The sequence below is a fragment of the Exophiala mesophila genome (genome assembly GCF_000836275.1).
Source record: "Exophiala mesophila strain CBS 40295 unplaced genomic scaffold supercont1.4, whole genome shotgun sequence".
Lineage (NCBI taxonomy): Eukaryota > Fungi > Ascomycota > Eurotiomycetes > Chaetothyriales > Herpotrichiellaceae > Exophiala > Exophiala mesophila.
This window is the reverse complement of record NW_015622507.1, coordinates 1,836,277-1,854,932: the sequence shown is the minus strand read 5'-3', so window position 1 is coordinate 1,854,932 and position 18,656 is coordinate 1,836,277. Positions and strand designations below refer to the sequence as shown.

Here is an 18,656-nt window from a genome sequence, read left to right as displayed (position 1 = left end):
GCCATGAGTCAGCGACTACCCACCTTGAATGTTGTCAAAACCCCAAATTCCGACGCCATTATCTGCATCAGGTGAATGACTAACACGGAGGCTGTGGCTTTGGAAAGCAGAACACGATGACGAGATGCGAGTGTGTCTGTTGATGTCTCTGACTGGTCTTTGCCTAATGTGGCAAACACTTGGGATCATCGTAGTTCTCGTTCCTGCCATCGACCATGTGCTCCTCTTCAAAGTCCTATAGATCTCCCATATGGCATTGTGGCAAAATACGATAATTACATAGCACTGTAGCCAAAAGACATAGGATTAAGAATTATGGGAGTTATATTGAGCTCTGATTAAATGGTCGTATTCCTTACGACGCCCTGCTTTATCCACCTGGCGTCCATTTCGTTGTCAAACACTGACGCAAGAAGACTTTTCGGCGCTTTTCAAGACCAGATCTTGTCTGTAGATCGATCTCGATGCCCCAGTACCCATTCTTTTTTTCCCTGCACAAGAGACATGAAGATATCAAAGACACTCGACACACCAAACCTCTGCATGCAAACCCTTTTCATAGCTGACACTCTTGTCTATCATCCCATCGCTTCAAATTATCCTTGAAAGTCAAGAGAAAGTTGCTCCATGTGTGAGCGAGTGTCGTCATTCTGTCCTTCCTTCGTCTAGTGCTTGGGAAAATTGTATGCCGTTGGTGAAGACCATTACTTGATTGGTCACAGTTTTTCGAATGAAGAAATGAAAACATTGTTGGTTGCCACTTCACAATATGCTCAGCAGGCTACCAGACACAAAAGTAGATCCTTCGGCATGACCCCTAGTCTTTCAGCCCAAAGGCTTTTCGAAGCATTGGGAATCTTTTCTTCTTCCCACTTCGACCAACAGCCTGTACCTCATAAGTGCCCGTCCTCATGCTGCCTTCCGCAAGTCTGGTGGTTCCATTGCGTACAACAGGCGCACTCTCTGCCGTCCCAGGTCGGTTGTCCAAATGGTCAGGAATTTTGGGAGGAAGAGGCCATGAGTCGCTCATGACCCGCTGGGGTTGATGGCGCCGTTGAAGCTTCGCGTGTCCTTGAGACGATGCTGCCGGGTCGATTGCCGGTCCGTACTTCGCTTCTTCTAGCCTGGCCTGAGTTTCGGCGATGATTCTGTCGCGTTCAGAACCAGACGAAAAGCCGAGGTGTGACGGTTTGCTAGAGACTGGTTTTGGACTTTCAACCACCGGTGACAAAGCTTCATCCTTGGGCTTCTTACTCCGGAATCGACCAAACAGGCCGCGTTTCTTTTCGCTATTGGGAGACAATGGCTCACTAACGGGTTGCGCAGCGTTGGCTGGAATTGCAAGTTTGGGCGGCGTCCGGGCTGCAACTTTCTCCTCATCCGAGCTATCCTCGAGATCGGTTGAGTCGGTTTCGTTCGCCCTTCTTGGAATGCCCCGTACAGGTGTGTAGTGCGCATCAGGCTCATCATCGCTATCGTCCGCAAATCGGGACCGGAACTTGGGGCGCCTCGGTGCATCACCCTCGTCGTCCGAATCAACAACTCGAGATTTGCTGCGGCTAGCAGCAAAGTGCTGACCTCCTATAGCAGGAACAGCAGGAGGTGGACTTTTAGGACGGCGACCAAATAGAGAAGCAGAACGCTTATTTTCTGAGGACCTGTTGTCGACCGGGCCACGAAGGGTAGGAGTGTTGTCCATCGAGCTCCTCATGGATGTTCTCATCGTACGAGGTCCTGCAGGTGGCGAAAATTGCCGTCGCCCAACCGGTGACACGGACCGGACCCCATTACGTGCGCTGCCTTGAGAGGATGAAGTGTCTGCAGGAGCTCCTCGCATGCTCCTACGCATCGTATATTTCCCTCCAGCATTTGACTTGGACCGACGTGCTTTTCTGAAAGAGCTCTCCGAATCGCTGTCGTTGTTCACAGGAACTGGTACTGGCTTGACACGTGATGCCGTGACGGCTGATGCAGCTCCAGCTCCAGCGGCGGGTTGCGAAGGAATATGCTTCTTCTGCAAGGCCGCTCGGGACTGTGTTGGAGCTCTCGCTGCAGCCTGAGCGTGCACGGAGGGGGGATTCGAAGGTTGCGAATACCTTTTCTGTTTTGGTGGGGCGGTCCCAGTGACTGGCAACGAATTGCGGTTTTGGTTACGCATTGACTGTTTGAAGTGAGGCTCGGAAGTCGGTGGAGAAGCGTTGCGCATCGAGTGTCGGAAGGATTGGGATTGTGAGGGATCACGCCTGTCGTTATTAATGGCGGGATATGAAGATGGCTGACTCTTCTGGAGGATAGGCGAATCAAGTTGAGAGCTTCGTGCTGCTTGAGCTGCGACAGGCACAGAGGCCAGAGCAGCAATTTCCGCAGTAGACTTCTTTTTCTTCTTTCTTGTCTGGACTGGCCGAGAGGTGCTTTCCTCGGCAGGCAATTGAAGTGGTTTGGGGGCGTTTGGCTGAGCCTGTTCGCGGGTATCATCTTGTACAGAAGTCTGTAAGTCTGCAGCTTGGGAACTCAGAGGTCCCTGTTTGCTCTGCTCAGCAAGGCGTCTCCATCTAGCTTGGCTTTCTTCCCACGATGCAACTACCGTGCCCGGTTGCGATTCTGCCAGAGGCCGTGGTTCCGCCACTCTAGACAGTGGACTTTCCGGAATTACTTCGGAGCGTTTGATTGGAGTAGTAATGATAGGGCTGTCAACGATGGCGTCGATTGAGCCAAACCCCGTACCATCCATCTCAGAGGGATCTTCCGCAGCATCACTATAGATGCTATCATTGTCGGAATCCGTCTCACTCGAGGCATCATTACCTTGACCGGGAGTAAATGCTAGCTCTCCAGTGCCAGGAGGAGCTTGGTTGGCTTGGTTGAGTTGCGCAAGGGCACTTGAGGAGACGGGGAAACCGCCTGGTACTTCCACTTGCCATTGATCGTTCTTAGCTGATTGCTCAAGCGCAGGAGTAGGAGGCGAGACAGCCACGATAGGCACCTCTCTTTGCGGAGGAGGTTGGGCTACCGCAGGCGTGGGTATTTCGGGCTCTATTGGAATGGCCCTCACAACGGTCGCGTGGGCGGCTGGAAGACTGGGTGGTGGCTGGTCATCTTCAGAAGCTTCACTTTCTGTATCACTGTATGATATTCCACCTTCCACAGAAGTCACCTCTGGAGGCAACGGTTCATTCAGTCTTGCGTTTTGCTCAGCTTTTCTTTGAGCTTCCTGTGCAAAGATAGCGCCAACGACGTGATCATTTGATGCTCCACTGAAAGCAGGATTGAATGAACTTGAAGAAGTGTCAGACGATGCAATTGACGATGGCTCAGGCTTGCTTTCGGTAGCCATCATCGAAGCGCGGCTATCCGTTGATTTCGTGGATGGTGACGTAGCCGTATCACTTCCATCACGGAACTTTTGGCCCCGGACACTCCCAAATGATGGAAGCTGAGGCCGAGGCTTCATCAATTCCTCCATATCGTCATTCGAAGGAATTGTGGTTAAAGGTGGCTTGTTCTTGCCGAGACCAAGCCAACCCTTTTTATCTTTGTTTGGGCTTTCAATAGGTTGAGCAGGGAAGCTCACGCCCACGACCTCCGGTTCAGCATCGAAACTCACGCGAACAGACTTCTTCCGCCTGGGAGGCGCATCCGCATCAGCCGTGGACATGTCCGAAGATTCGCTCGGAGTGACACTAGCACCTCGAGGCCTCAGAGCATTTGGGTCGGATGGAGAGCCACTCGGCGCGGGAGAGTGATGCTTTAGAGCAGACTTTGCTGGTGAGATGGACCTTGGTAATGGTTCGTGTTTGCGACCAAGAGCAAGATCCGACGAGAGTCTGTCGGAGAAACGCGTCGATCGTGACGGGCTCAGGGATGAGCCTCTTACCGAAACTGGCTCTTGTACTCGGAGGTTGTTGGTGAGTACAGGAGCAGCTTCTTGTGGCCCGGAGTTGGCCAGCTCAGGTTGTGCCTTGACTGGCGCTGGTGATGGGAATCGCTGGGCGGCTGGCTTGGATACGATGAGGGGTTCTTCCATCTTTCGTGAGGAATTTGCGATTGTTGAAGTGCGCTGGTTGGTAGTAGGATCCGAGGCGGACGCCGGCTTGGTGGTCTGAGGTTCAACTTGCTCCTGCTGTTCACCTTCCCAGTCCTCTTTGACAATCGACGGCTGTTTTTGCAAAGTCCCGGAGGCTCTTTGGGCTCTTTTTTCCTTGTTTCGGTCAATGTTAGAATCCGAGTCTGAATCCGTGCGCGGAACCTCGGTGGAGGGAAAGTGCGAGCTTTCTCCAGTCAACTCCGCCCGCCTCTTCTTTTTCTTCTTGATCGGAGCCTGGAGCTCACTGTCTTGATACGCAGGTGATTGTTGTCTTTCCGGGCCAGGTTCGAGAGGCGTGACTACTGGCCTACTGGCCATTGTGCCCTCGTGGAGATGGCTACCCTCGGCCGCGTGGCCGGCAACCTTCTTTTTCTTCTTCTTGACTGGCTGATTCGCGGCTTGCGACAGCCCATATTGAATGTCTTCGGCTTGTTTGAGCGATATGGCGGCAGCAGCATTTGGTGGAAACCGGTCACCGTTCATCGCAGGTGGTTGGCTGACCGGAGAGGATTGGGGAATGGGGGACTGCGGTCGGGGCGAGAGAGGTCTTGAGAAATTGATGGAGTTTCTGCTGTCTGTCCTTTCGAGGTCATTAGGTCGCCGCACCAAGGGAGATGCAGGCTGCTGGTACGAAAGATCGGTCCGTCCCGGAGCTGCTATAGGATTGACCTGTTTCGATGGTGGAGGAGGGCCAGCGTGACTAGCAGGCCGCTGTTTCGACTTCTTTGGTTTTGGGACGGTCGTTGGGCTGGTTGTATAATCTTCAGGAACTCGCGGGACAGGCGGATGAGGAAGAGGTTCTGGACGTAAAGATTGTCTGGAAGGTGAAGGCGATGGCGTTCGGAAGGTTCGCTCTGTCATGGACGAGTGACTACTCTGCCTCTGGAGACCACCTCTTCGCCCTCGAGCTGAGGTAGAAATGTTGGATAAGGACGCCTGTTTCTGAATCATACGCTTAGTTTGGACCTGTTCCACAGGCGTTGGGGTTGGCGTCAGGTTTCTCAAGGCGGCAGCAGCAGCGGTGGCCGAGAGGTTTGCCTGAGAGGTACGATTCGCCAGAAATGCCTGGGTGGCCGCCATGTGAGCTGAGGCGGAAGCTGGCGTCTGGGGCCGCTGAGGTAGAATATTGTCAGCACTTGATTCAAAATAATGGTACGCGAGAAGCAGGATTACTTACAGAGGCCGAGGCCGACCGGCTGCGCCGGTGAAAAAGACTCATGGTTGTCAAATGGAGTGCGTTGAATTGCGATCAATGGGAAAGTCCAAGAACAGGTGGCTTTGTAGAATTGTCAGACGTGGTGCAGAAGAAAGCGTAGATGGTGTCGAGTGACGTTGTTATCGGGTAGCTGCAGGGCGGGCGAACGTGTAAAAATCGTCCCCCATTTCTGTGCAGGTCGAAAGCGAACCTCTGTTGCAAAAGCTCGATCCTGTTGACAAGGGTTTTGGGAATTAAGTGATGAAATAAAGGAAGGAGTTGAAAGAAAGTTGAATTGTGAGGGAATGGAGCGACGAGGGTTTTGGACAGAGTACCCGTGGCGTGGTTCAAAGCTGCCGGGAGACAAGGGAAGTTGAAGATGGATGAGTAGGAAGCTGGAGAAGGAAGGACACTAACTTGGGCGAGACCGCAGCTAGAGCTTGTTCTGCAGGTGTTGTAGGCAATGACTTATGCGCCAGTTCAACAATCAATAATGATGATGATGAACTGTTTTTCTACTACGGAGTACTTAGATTACTACCTAGTCACTAAAGTAAGTATGAGCAGAGGCGTGCAGAGGCCGGCAAAAACACAGCGATGGCAGATTAGTGTGAACAGTGGATGCATCTGGATGATGAGCACCGGGGCAATGGGCACTGATCCTCCATAGCAGCTTGCTTTCTTCTCTCCCTACGACTGAAAGTGGAACAGATTTCATCAGTGTGGCTCAGTTCTAATGGGGGGGCCGGGGGGGGACTAATGGGGCTTGATTTTTAGTGCGTGAAGTGCTTGGATCAACCCTTGCAGCCTGGACTTGACCTACTAGTACCTATTAGGTGAAGAGTAGCTACGCATGGTCCTACCCGTCTGTATTGCACCACCCAACAAAAAGCAGTAAATGTACGTACTGTACGGAGTACTACGTAGGAGGCAAAGTCAACTGACAGTACCCGTGCTGAGAGTCGAACGGCATTCGCAGTCTGTCAAGGTGGGTAAATAGTGTCGATGGGAGCAAGGTGGTGGTGGTGGCCCGTCGCCATCTATCTCACGGGGCCGAGTGGCGCTAGATGGGTTCCATAAAACCCCATTTTAGTTACCGCCACAGACGACTCAGCACTGTAGAAGCGCAGGTTTGACCTTCTTCCTCGGCTGGTTACCCACCTGTCACCACTTCTGGGGTGTGGGAATTGGCTTTGGTGACGCAGATGTCCTGCAAGAAATGAAATTTGGCAGCATGGCACACACCAGGTTTAAAGAGGGAGAGAGGTAGAGAGGTCGAGTCTAGGCTACTTGGGTCCACTGCGGTTCAAACCCTCTGGCTCTCTGGGCTTTCCTCGTCGTTTTCTGTCTTGTTGACGAGAAATGAGTAACGGATGGACAAGATCTGTGGTCATTGCGCGCCGTGTGAGCTGACAAGTGGGAAACCAATCCAATCATAATAAGGTTGGCATGGGAGCTCTACCAATAACTAAGCCGATTACATCATGTATTTGCGTCTTCAATCGTAGCATGTTACTACATTCTTTATGAAGCCCCACGAAGTTCAGCTACCAAGTCACGGAACAAGGTATCTTTTCAGCCTATACTGTCCTTGAAAAAGCAGGAGCCATGGTTGGGTCGCGTTGCAGTTAACCTGACGTGCCTGCTCAACACCAAGCGCGATTCCACGTGACATTTACATCATATCACAATGACTTTGTTGCAATATTAGGTATACTCCATTTATTTTTTCTTCGGCTCATACAGGTTCTCAACTCCAGATTCCATCTGCAAGAAGATCCTCCTGGGGTGCATGTATCTCGGCAGGGCTGACAATGGCCAAGAGCGTGTTCAACTACCATCTCCGATCTGGGGTCAAGACTCCATTCTGACATGCTTCTCATCCAATGACCCATTCACTGGTTCTGTGCCAGGCTCGGTCGGCTTCACAACCGCCGCGGGTCTACATTTCCCCGCATCTGGTCGGTTGAACAGGCAGAAGATGCCGGTTGATATACGAGGAAGAGTCATACCTACATATATACACCTCAAAAGTTCGACTGTCAGCAATGAGCATGTAAGATCACCTCGCCTTCTTCGTCTCTAACCATGGCTTATACACACCAAGACTCGACATCAACCAACGTCGATCCCACCACCCTCCCTCCCTTGGATCTCCCTCATGGTGTCACCTCTCGCTTCGTCGATACGACCCCTCACAGCCTCGTCTTCCACATCCTAGAATCAGTGCCTCATATCCCCTTCTCTTCACACAAGCCAAAACTCATCCTCCTCGCCCACGGATTCCCCGAAATCGCCTACTCATGGCGCAAGATCCTACCTCTTCTGTCTGCGCAAGGCTATCATGCTGTGGCCTTCGACACCAGAGGCTACGGACGGACCTTCTCTCGCAAACCCCTTGACGCACTGTCGTTCCGACCCCTCAATCTCATAAAAGATACCGTCACCCTGGTCCACGCCTTGGGTTACACGTCTGTGACCAGTATTGTTGGACATGACTTTGGAGCCGTGACGGCCAGTCTATGCGCTCTGGCACGACCTGACCTGTTCCAGTCACTCGTCCTCATGTCGCACCCGACCAAAGGACCTCGACACATTCCACTGTCCACATCGCCATCCTATGGAACCGCCGCATCACCTCCGCCACCGTCCATCGACATTCAAAAAGCCCTTGCGGAACTGCCCCGCCCTAGAAAACACTACAAATGGTACTACTGCACATCTCCCTCCAACAATGACATGACCAATCCCACCGGTCAGGCTCTGCACACCTTTCTCCGAGGCTACTTTCATTTGAAATCCGCCGACTGGGACACAAACGCCCCACACCCTCTCAAGGGATGGACTGCCGAAGAACTGGCCCTGATGCCCCGGTATTACATCATGGATCTTGCCGATAATATGCGCGAAGCCGTCGCTCGTGACATGAAGGAGGAAAACCCGGATCAAGTCGCTACCCGTGCCGCTCGTTGGCTCCCTGACCACGAACTCGCGGTCTATGTCGATGAATGGTCTAGGATTTCGTTCCAGGGCGGCCTGAACTGGTATCGTGTGCAGACACAGCCAGAGATTGCCTCTGACGTAGATGTGTGGGCCTCACGCAAGATCTCTGTCCCTACTGTATTCGTTGCGGGCAAGAGCGATTGGGGCACGTTTCAAGAACCTGGCGCTGTGGAGGCCATGGAACAAGGGAAAAGTGTCAAGGAAGGTTGCTACCGCGGCACCATTCTGGTGGATGGTGCAGGTCACTGGGTCAACCAGGAGCAGCCGGAGAGATGTGTGGAAGAGATCATGAAGATAGTCCACGAGGTAGAAGACAACGGAAGCAGGGCAAGCTTGTAGAGCGGACAGCCTGCCATCAGATAATGAATGCAATGTTAACTTGGGATAGTGTGCAAAAGCATGATATCTGTGCGTTTAGCTAAATGCTGGCTTTGCAGACATATTAATGGACATGCCCTCAGCAGTCCCAAATCCCCCTTGCCACTTGGGTAAGAAATGCCCACTTGTTGTGGTCATTTCAGTCGATGCCAAAGAGACGAAATGCAATGCAGCTCAAAATTCCTCAATCGCCTATCAGGCAAAATCCCAACGCCGTACGCCTCGCTCAACCATAGATCGAGATGGATGGAACCCTTGGTCTTGCCGAACCGAACCATTCCTATGCTGAGCCCTTAACGCCCATAATGACCCACCATGCACACTTGCCACAGGCAATGCAGGTTATATGTGAATGTGGGTGAAAAGACATGAGTGGTAAGCTCGCGGGACCAGAAAGACTCATATTCAATAATCGTCTGGCTCTGTCATTTCAGAGTCCAACCGATCCTCGCGGGCCTTTCCTTTCACATCTTTGGCGTGATCGGTATCATCGTCATCCTCCTCTTCATAGTTCTCTTCGTCCTCCGAGTCGACATTAAGAGCCGCATCGGATTCACTTCCATTCGCGGCGTCGTCGTCAAAGTCACCAAAGTCATCGAAATCGACCTCTTCGGCGTCACTGTCATTCCAGAAATCATCGTCCAACTTTTCCACCACTGGTAAGGTCGACTCGTGGGTGGGCAACACAAATCCTTCGGGGATGTCTTTCTTTGACGCTTCCACGTCTTGCTTGACTCGTTCTTTGTATGCTTCTTTGTCGTCTCTGAACTGGACGCTGGCATCGACATTAGCGGGTGAGGAGATTTCGGCATCGTCGAGGAGGGATAGGATGGAGATGAGGACGGATTCGACACGTTGGGCTGGTGACCAACGTTCCCCTGCGCTTTCACCGGACATCATGTCTTCGCCAGGGGCGTGGAGAATGGAGATGCAGAGACGGCCGTCGATGTAGACATTGGGATGCCATAGTGGTTTGACGAAACGGAAGTCTAAGGTCAAGGTTAGAGTGGTGATTTGATTGGCAAAGACTTTACTGACCCGGAGGTTTGTAGGGGTAGTCTTTGGGAAAAGTCATCTGAGCCTTAAAGTAGCCTCCATAATAGAGTGAGTCAGGGTTCAGGACCATGAGGGCTAGATTCCAGTGGTAAATGTTATCCTCGTCGACCTGTTGACTTGAGTTAAGATGGATGCAAAACGGCGAAGGCATGACATGACGTACGTCGATCTGTACCCATTTCTCTTTGGCCAGAGCCTTGTACTCCTTCATTAACACAGTCTGTGACATCTTGGGCGGCCTGTGTGTGGAAGAGGGCGAAGAGGAGAGAGGGTAAAGCAGAAGCAAGGGTAGGCAGATTGGTGCTGGGGGGCAATGTCAATCGCTAAGCAGATCGTCAGGTGTGGAGAAAGAGCAGGCACGGATGTCCGATATCCGAAGCTTTTATTGATGACCCGAAGTTGTGGTCGTCAACCACTTCTAGACATTGTTCCGGAAGCAAACCGTGGAGATGTGTAGTGACTATCGTGATAAGTGAGGGAGGGACGTTGTGAAGAGTGAGATGTCAGGGTGCAGTGAAGGCTGTCCGGCATGAATCAAACCCCAAGGGACCCACGGCTAATGGACGGCGTTGGCGTGTTCAATATTTATTAAGAGATAACTGCTTAACTGATATCAGAATCAGATGTTTAGTCACCCTAAAAGAGTGAGTGGCAAAAGTGTCAAGTTGGTAGGGACAGGCGTGTGCTGCTGAATGACGAAGATAACTGATTCGAGTTTGAGGACAATTGCACCTGACAGATGTTCTGACACACTAGTCGAGAATGACATGTATGAGCGGTTTTAAGCGTGCGCGGCGTGCTCGCTAGGCATGGTATGTGGGGCGAATATTGGACCACGGGCACCCGACCAGAGGGAATCCTACGTACTCCGTACTCCGTGCAGGGAGTTTACGGGTCACGGGTATTTTGTTGTGCCGAGGAGGCTTTTCAATATGATGATGTAGTAATAGTACATATGTATAGAATTGTACGGAGTATGGACTTTAGGACTAAACGAGGCTGACCCATTTCTATTACTATCGTACACACCGACTTCTACGCCGATAGAGGTCAAAAATTATGAAGGCCTCCAACTAAGTAGAAGTACCCCCAAAACTCGAGGCCAACATGATAGTCGCATGCATGCGTGCAGTGATCCAAGTATTAGGGGGTGCCCAGTTGTGCCAGTCATGCGAGCGTGCCAGTGCCAGTCCATCAAGACGTGCTGTCGCATCAAATGGCCAACGCGTCTCAATGACAATGACGCTGGTCATCATGATCATGATAGGTTCGATTACCCCTTCTCTGCCTGCATCTTCCATCATAGATTACTGGCAGCTTTCATTTACTTGTTGTAGGATTGGCCAAAACATGAACACCTTGTACTGCACATCGCAACAGCATGCATACTCGGTACCATAGTATGATGTACCTACCTTTGACTAGTTATCAATTGGACTACTGGTCAATTAAACCTCGACATCAGTCTTCCCTATCTCCCTAGTGGCAACGCGACTTTAAGGTACATAGATGGCATCAAGGCGGTGGAAATAGAAGGACACAAGACACCTTCACCGATGACTCTTCATAGTCATCCTACAACCGAATACATGCTACGGACTACTCCGTAGGTACCTCGTTCCATGTACTCGGTAATAAGTTCGTAGTACTTATGGCAAGTCGTGGTAGTGTGGCATTCACCATTCCGGTGGCTCGCCAATGCTCCATATTCCTGCCTGTAAGCGCACGACCTCCTCCCCTGGCCTCTCCTTGCTAAGTTACCTAAGTAGGCTTGGCCTGGCGTGTGTTGGGCCTGGGGTTCAAGCCCCTTGGCCCCGGTGTCGGCCCAGCTAAGTTAGGTGCAGTGCCCTGCAGTTGCAGTTGCAGTTGCAGTTGCAGGCGCAAAGTATAGATTTGTCCAATGCGCTTTCCTCTCGCGCATGTCAAAAAACTGTCGGTGGGTTTCCGTAAAATCATCACATCCATCACTCCATCACTTGTGCATTATTGTACATATTTGCACTACCACTTCTTTGCTCTACCTGTACATACAACTACCTACCGCTTCAACGCCCTGGTGTCCTGTTCTTGCTTCTCTTTTGCTTCAAAAGAAATGGTCCCTTCCTCCCCGTTGTTTTGTGGACCTTGGTGATTGTGGTGACATATTGGACTGGCCATGTTCGCGCAATGTAAAGGCTCGTTATGGCGGCTCGATGATCTGAGCCATTGCTTTCGAGCAGAGTGAGTTCACACTTTACCCTCTTCGAGAGATATTGTCTACTAACACGGTCTTTCAAGCTATCTGCAAACGCTGTTCCCTCTTCTCGCTGCCGCCATATCTCTCCTCTTGATCCTACGCCAACTTATTCCTCTGAGAGAAATCTTAAAGCGCAGGTCAACTCGATACCAACCCTTGGTCAATATCGATGACGATGAAGATGACTCTCTCGATACCGATACTGAAGATGCCGACAGCTTGACCAAGCTCACCTTGCAAAGAACTGTCAGCCATGGGGATCGTGCACCCAAAGACATCGATAGACCCACCGCTGAAGTCTTCCTCGTCACCCTCGAGTTCGTCCTTGTTCTGGCCCAGCTCGTCCTGAGCTTCGTACAGGTGATCCATGCCGCCAAGAGTGATCACACAGCATGGATAGCTCAAGTTTGCTTCTGGTTTTATGTCTCTGTGGTGGATGCCGCACGATTGACGGCTTCAACCACCAACTGGACTGTCCCCGTTAAAGGGCTTTGGGATCACAGCGCCGCTCTGTATGGAATCCAATGGCTTCTACAAATTTGGATCTTCAGATCGGCTCTTCTACAGTCGCTGCACCGACTTTCGAATGTTCTGACTGTCGTCACTTTTACCATCACTACCGTCCTAGCCTTAATTGTCTTGTTCTCCCGCAAAGGGAATAAAGGCGTTCTACTTGAATATGACGGCGATGTCGAACCCTCCCGAGAGCCTCTCGCCAGCATTTTTTCGATCATCTCCTTTTCTTGGTGCGATTCCCTCATCTACAAGGGCTACAAGAAGCCCCTCGAGATGGCCGATGTATGGAATGTTACCCTACAAGACAAAGCCGAACATTGTCTTGCTACCTTCCGCCAGATCAAAAAGACACATTCTCTTGCCCTTCGCTTGCTCTTGCACTTCAAGAGTCAACTCCTGATACAAGGCGTCTGGTGTATTGTCTCGAGCATCTTTCCATTTCTCACCCCCTTGTTGCTCAAAGCCGTACTGGAATTCCTCGAGAACCGCGACACAACTCCGGTCAGTGCTGCTTGGCTTTACGTTTTTCTATTGTTTGCCACCGGTATCATTGTTGCAATCTGTGACGGCCAAGCTTTGTGGATCGGTCGCAAGGTCTGCATTCAACTTCGTGGCATCATCGTCGGTGAGATCTACTCAAAGACCCTCCGCAGAAAGGCGGCTGCTACTACCGAAAGTGACTCGGCGAAGGACAAGCCCCAAGACAAACCTACATTTTGGACAAAGATCAAGTCACTGTGGCAACAGACTTCTACGAAATCGACATCTGAACCCAATTCGCCATTGCACTTGGTGAAATCTGGTCTGAACCCGGCGAATAATGGCACCGTCATCAATCTGATGTCGATTGATTCGTTCAAAGTCGCTGAAGTCTCATCCTATTTACATTTTTTGTGGGCTGCCGTACCTGTTCAGCTCATCATGGCCGTGTCACTCCTTTACAAGGTCCTCGGGTTCAGTTCGTTCGCTGGCATCGGATTGATGGTCCTGATTCTTCCGCTGAACCTCTACATCGCCAAATCATTCCAGGCGGCACAGAAAAAAATCATGCTTGCCACTGATGGAAGAATCCACGTCACCAACGAAGTCCTCCAGAATATCAGAATCATCAAATACTTTGCTTGGGAACAACGATTCGCTAGTAACGTCAACGAAAAGAGGTCCGCCGAGCTCAGTGCCCTTTGGGGGAAATACATTGTTTGGTCTATTGCAGCTACCATCTGGAGCGGTGTACCCATCCTGATCACCTTTACCTCTTTCTTCTTGTATACAATGGTTGAGAAGCGACCTCTGGTTCCCTCGGTGGCCTTTCCAGCTCTTTCGATGTTCTCCCTTCTTCGCGTCCCCCTGGATCAGCTTGCGGATATGGTTGCTCACGTACAAGAGTCCAAGGTTTCTGTCGACCGGGTGGAGGAATTCCTCAACGAAGAAGAGACTGAGAAATATGTTCAGCTGCGTCAGAGTCGACGAGCTAGTCGCCCGGTTACACGGATTGCACTGGACAATGCCACTTTGTCATGGGGCATTAGCAACAAGGACGCTGTCGAAGCGTTCCGCCTGATCAACATTAATGTTGATTTCGTCATCGGCCAATTGAACATCATCGCGGGGCCTACTGGATCGGGCAAAACTTCGCTGCTGATGGCATTGTTGGGAGAAATGCAGTTAATGAACGGCAGTGTCTTCATTCCAGGTGGTTATAGTCGACAGGACTTGCGTCCAGACCCAGTCACTGGCATGATCGAGGCCGTCGCATACTGCGCCCAGCAACCCTGGCTTGTCAATGCTACAATCAAAGAGAATATCCTTTTCGCCAATCCCTACGATGAGGATCGCTATCAGGAAGTGTTGGCAGTATGTGCTCTGGAACGTGATCTGGAAATTCTTGATGCTGGAGACCAGACACTGGTTGGAGAAAAGGGGATTACCATGTCAGGGGGGCAGAAACAGCGCATTTCTCTCGCCCGTGCAATCTACTCCAACTCAAAGCATCTTTTGCTCGATGATTGTTTAAGTGCTGTTGATGCTCATACCGCAAAACACATCTTCGAACGGGCATTGAAGGGCGAATTGATGTTCAACCGCACTTGCATCCTTGTTTCACATAACCTTGCACTGACGGTTCCCCTGTCCAGCTTTGTGGCTGTTCTTGAGAACGGTAAAGTCGTCTCGAAAGGAACACCACAACAAGTTATGGATAGTGGAGCACTTGGGGATGAATTACTGAAATCACGTCCTGTGTCACGAGCGGGATCCGGCGCTCCCTCACGAGTTTCATCCAATCTGGAAGAAGAAACTTCAAAATTGTCGGGCCAATACCAGAATGGCAACTCTAATGGCCAGGCTCGCACCAACAAGGGCAGAGTCAAAGCGTCAAAGAAAGATCCGACTTTTGTTGATCATAGAGTGGAGAACAAAGCTACCGGAAGCGTCAAACTTTCCACCATCACCATGTACCTCGCAGCTATGGGCCCATGGTGGTATTGGATATTTGCGGCATCCGGATTTATTGCGACCCAACTGGGATCTGTCGCGACCAACGTCTGGATTAGACAGTGGGCTAATGCTTACCACGTCAGGGAAGCAAACACCTCGCACGCAGCAGTACATGCTTTTCACCCAGTCAAGCCCTCTAACTCTTGGAATTTTGGTACTTCATACACTATTGTTCCACAAACCGACGGTGGCTTCCTCTCAAAGCTGGGCATCAACGGCAATGATGTTGATGTGCCTTACTATCTAGGCATCTATGCACTTATCGGCGCTGTCTATGTCTTTATCTGCCTGGGAAGAGAGCTGGTTCTCTTCTGGGGCTCCATGCGTGCGTCGTGGTTTCTCCACGAAAAACTGCTGACAAGTATTCTCCGGGCCAAGTTTCGCTTCTTTGATTCCACACCCCTTGGTCAGTTGACGAATCGATTTTCCAAGGATATCCAAGCTTTGGATCAGGAAGTGGCCCCGGTAGCAATAGGCATGCTGCACAGCGCTGCTTCGGTCTTGACTATTGTCATTCTCATCTCCGCCATCACGCCTGGTTTCTTGATTCCCGGCTTCTTCATTACGCTCATGTACATTGCTACAGGGCTGTTTTACATTCGCTCTTCGAGAGATTTGAAGCGCTTGGAGTCGGTTCAACGTAGTCCTCTGTTCCAGCATTTCGGTGAAACTGTTACCGGAGCTGTCACAATTCGCGCGTACGGAGATGAGGCAAGGTTCATTCAAGAGAGCAACTTACGCATCAACACACACAATCGGCCCTTCATCTTCCTCTGGGCGACTAACAGATGGCTTGCATTCCGGATAGATGTTGCCGGGGCCTTTGTGTCCTTCTTCTCAGCCATGTTTGTTGTGCTTAACGGGGACAGAATTGATCCCGGTACGGCAGGCTTGGCTTTGTCGTATGCAATCACGTTTACGCAGAATGTCCTTTGGCTTGTGCGACTCTATGCTGCCAACGAGCAGAACATGAACTCGGTCGAGCGTCTACAGGAATACATTGAGGTCGAGCAAGAAGCTCCTGCGAAGATCCCGGAGACACAACCTCCTGCCAATTGGCCTAGCCAAGGATCCATTCAATTCGTTGGATATACAACGACATACAGATCTGACCTCGAGCCAGTGCTCAAGCGGCTTACATTCCGCATCGAGGGCAGTCATAAGGTCGGGATAGTAGGCAGGACTGGAGCAGGGAAAAGCTCCTTGGCACTGGCGTTATTTCGTGGACTTGAAGCGTTGGAAGGCAAAATCTTGATTGACGACATTGACGTTGGCTTAATTGGACTCCAAGATTTGAGAGAGGCGATTACCATTGTCCCTCAGGATCCTACTCTTTTCACTGGGACTTTACGTACCAACCTGGATCCATTCGAGCTTTTCACGGATGCAGAGATCTTCACGGCTCTACGCCGAGTTCATTTGATTTCTGACTCGTCGGGGCTGGCAGAATCATCTGGGACAGCAACTCCTCCAGAGGTTTCAAGCACATCACCGACACTGCGCGAGGATTCCAGTCCTCCAGAGAGTCAAACAGGACAATCGGCTAACGGCACAGACACAACGGGGTCAACTTTAGTACCAAGCATGACAAACACGAAGGACAACAAGAACATATTCCGAGATTTGTCATCACCAGTGGCAGAATCAGGGTCGAATCTGTCCCAGGGGCAACGTCAACTTCTATGTCTCGCACGTGCTCTCCTCAAATCGCCTAAAGTGTTGGTCATGGATGAAGCCACTGCGTCGATCGATTATGCGACAGATTCCAAGATTCAAGGTACACTGCGGGAGCTGAAGAACAATACGATTTTGACGATCGCACATCGACTGCAGACGATCATTGATTATGACCGAGTATTGGTATTGGATAAGGGAATGGTGGTTGAATACGCGGATCCGTATGAACTTCTGCAAAAGGAAGACGGGTACTTGCGCTCGATGTGTGAAACGAGCGGGGACTTTGACAGTCTCTATGAGATTGCGAGAAAGGCGTGGGAACAACGCCGATTAATTGACGACTCTTGACCGCAGGCTGAAGCGGCAGGGTCATGTGTACAGAGAGTCTAGTCATTGGGTTGCATTCTTGACAAAGCATTGTTTCTAGATGGGTAGGAGCGTTTGTTTGCGTTTCATCGTCCATGGAACAAAATCAATGTTCATCATTGTTGGCGATTGCTAGACTTGTTGGCGAGTGATGATGATGATGAGCTTGAATTGGCGTGAGACGATATATTTCCGTGGGTAAATGGATATCAGGGAAAGGTCATGAAAAGACCAAGGCCTCCTTGAATGAAACTTGATACTTCTCTTAAGACGTCGCCGATACAACCCTCGAAGAGAAGAGACCCTCGGCGGCGTCCTTGATGGCAGCTGTCGCTTTGAAATATAACTGCGGACCCACGCTGACTCTACTGACTCCAATAGCAGCAACATCATCAACAGTCAATTTCCCCGGCGACAAAGCCACCGACACGTTCAATCTTCCTCCTAGAGCATCGCTCAAAGTTTTCACCTCCTCGGTCTTCAACCCACCCCTGGTAGCACCACCAATGACAAAAACCGTCGTTGCCCCGGCCTCGAGATATTTCCTCCCTCTCAAAATCGTATCCTCCATCTCCCCACCATGCAACAACGTATCAACTCTCGCATTAACCACAAAATCATTCACTCCATTCTCCTCCGCAGCCTTCAAAGCCCGTCGAATCCGCGCGACCCCTTCATCGACTGAATACTGCTTCTTCGTATCTTTATCGACATCCTCGATGTTGGCTCCAACGGCACCATGGGAGATGACGGCGGCGATGGCTTCTTCTAGACGTGACCCGTATCCGTCTTGTAGGTCCACGGTCAATGGTTTGTTGAATTCTTGGGCGATCTTGGAAATACGGGATACGGCTGAAAGGTTATTTTCGAGGGTTAGCTCGTCGTCGGTGGTTCCAGATGCCAAAGCGACGGCGTATGAGGCGGTTGCGATGGCTTGCACGGTGGGAAGTGAGCCGATGACTCGTGCGGAGGATTCATCCCATGTGTTGGCGAGAATGACTGGTTGGCCCGGTTGGTGCAGGGATTTGAAGTACGTGGCTTGGGTGTTGAGGGGGTTTGATGGTGACATTGTATGGTTATTGTATAATATGGTATTGAATAGGTAGTCACGGGGTATTATGGATGTTGTGACCTCTGCGTTCAGATGGAATCAGAGTAGAGTATAGTCATAAATGGTGGGTCTGCCGGCGGAGTTGAGCGGATTGAGAAGCACAATAAGGAGTAGTAATGACCTTGCCTGTGAAGAGGACTCTCAGGTCATGAGTATAGAGCTCTGAGAGATGCAGAAAGTGAGTATCATGAAATAGGATTCAGCTGGGCTGTTTAAAGCATAGCATTGGGGGAACGTGGAGAGAGTTCGTGCCGTCGGAGTAAAAGGCGTACGCCAAATGGGAGGATTCTATTGTGTGCTACACGAATACGTCGGTCGGAGAGACGCATCATGTTGCTTTGGAGAGATTGTTCAGCAATCAAGTCCCAGCTGATGTATATTGTAATCAAGATGCTCGCTGAGGTTTGTCATGATCTGATCTTTTGACTGATGTCCATAACCAAGACAGTGGTGGTTGTGGGCGTTGAGGACGTTGAGGACTGATTGTTTGGTGTTAAAGTGGCAGTTGAACTCTGCTGCATCAGAACCCAAATCACGT

General features: G+C 50.8%; 5 protein-coding genes across 5 annotated transcripts; 2 read left to right on the top strand and 3 right to left on the bottom strand.

Annotated features, from left to right (window-relative positions):
- Positions 1–289: 289 nt before the first annotated feature.
- On the bottom strand, positions 290–5,801 carry PV10_05841 (uncharacterized protein). The gene is made up of 2 exons (XM_016370567.1): positions 5,262–5,801; positions 290–5,197 (listed from the first exon to the last, which is right to left on the bottom strand). The coding sequence occupies exons 1-2, from the start codon at positions 5,301–5,303 to the stop codon at positions 818–820; spliced, it is 4,422 nt and encodes a 1,473-aa protein (XP_016222860.1). The 5' UTR covers positions 5,304–5,801; the 3' UTR covers positions 290–817.
- A 1,083-nt stretch (positions 5,802–6,884) lies between these two features.
- Positions 6,885–8,666, top strand: PV10_05840 (uncharacterized protein). Its single transcript, XM_016370566.1, has one exon. It carries the CDS (start codon positions 7,368–7,370, stop codon positions 8,619–8,621), a length of 1,254 nt encoding a protein of 417 aa, XP_016222859.1. The 5' UTR covers positions 6,885–7,367; the 3' UTR covers positions 8,622–8,666.
- On the bottom strand, positions 7,850–10,436 carry PV10_05839 (uncharacterized protein). Its single transcript, XM_016370565.1, has 3 exons — positions 9,880–10,436; positions 9,699–9,825; positions 7,850–9,649 (listed from the first exon to the last, which is right to left on the bottom strand). Exons 1-3 carry the CDS (start codon positions 9,943–9,945, stop codon positions 9,066–9,068), a joined length of 777 nt encoding a protein of 258 aa, XP_016222858.1. The 5' UTR covers positions 9,946–10,436; the 3' UTR covers positions 7,850–9,065.
- Positions 10,437–11,656: 1,220 nt separating this feature from the next.
- PV10_05838 (uncharacterized protein) lies at positions 11,657–18,137 on the top strand. Its single transcript, XM_016370564.1, has 2 exons — positions 11,657–11,936; positions 11,994–18,137. The coding sequence occupies exons 1-2, from the start codon at positions 11,872–11,874 to the stop codon at positions 16,987–16,989; spliced, it is 5,061 nt and encodes a 1,686-aa protein (XP_016222857.1). The 5' UTR covers positions 11,657–11,871; the 3' UTR covers positions 16,990–18,137.
- PV10_05837 (uncharacterized protein) lies at positions 17,139–18,554 on the bottom strand. The gene is made up of 2 exons (XM_016370563.1): positions 18,240–18,554; positions 17,139–18,188 (listed from the first exon to the last, which is right to left on the bottom strand). Exon 2 carries the CDS (start codon positions 18,074–18,076, stop codon positions 17,273–17,275), a length of 804 nt encoding a protein of 267 aa, XP_016222856.1. The 5' UTR covers positions 18,077–18,188; positions 18,240–18,554; the 3' UTR covers positions 17,139–17,272.
- Between the last annotated feature and the right edge of the window lie 102 nt (positions 18,555–18,656).

Bases quoted from the DNA above. Each gene is read 5' to 3' on its own strand.
- PV10_05841 (XM_016370567.1), bottom strand. From the start codon at position 5,303: ATGAGTCTTTTTCACCGGCGCAGCCGGTCGGCCTCGGCCTCT. The intron at 5,198-5,261 runs GTAAGTAATCCT...ATTCTACCTCAG, and splicing joins GCCGGTCGGCCTCGGCCTCT to CGGCCCCAGACGCCAGCTTC.
- PV10_05840 (XM_016370566.1), top strand. From the start codon at position 7,368: ATGGCTTATACACACCAAGACTCGACATCAACCAACGTCGATCCCACC.
- PV10_05839 (XM_016370565.1), bottom strand. From the start codon at position 9,945: ATGTCACAGACTGTGTTAATGAAGGAGTACAAGGCTCTGGCCAAAGAG. The intron at 9,826-9,879 runs GTACGTCATGTC...TCAAGTCAACAG, and splicing joins AGAAATGGGTACAGATCGAC to GTCGACGAGGATAACATTTA. The intron at 9,650-9,698 runs GTCAGTAAAGTC...CCTTGACCTTAG, and splicing joins CTACCCCTACAAACCTCCGG to ACTTCCGTTTCGTCAAACCA.
- PV10_05838 (XM_016370564.1), top strand. From the start codon at position 11,872: ATGTTCGCGCAATGTAAAGGCTCGTTATGGCGGCTCGATGATCTGAGC. The intron at 11,937-11,993 runs GTGAGTTCACAC...CGGTCTTTCAAG, and splicing joins AGCCATTGCTTTCGAGCAGA to CTATCTGCAAACGCTGTTCC.
- PV10_05837 (XM_016370563.1), bottom strand. From the start codon at position 18,076: ATGTCACCATCAAACCCCCTCAACACCCAAGCCACGTACTTCAAATCC.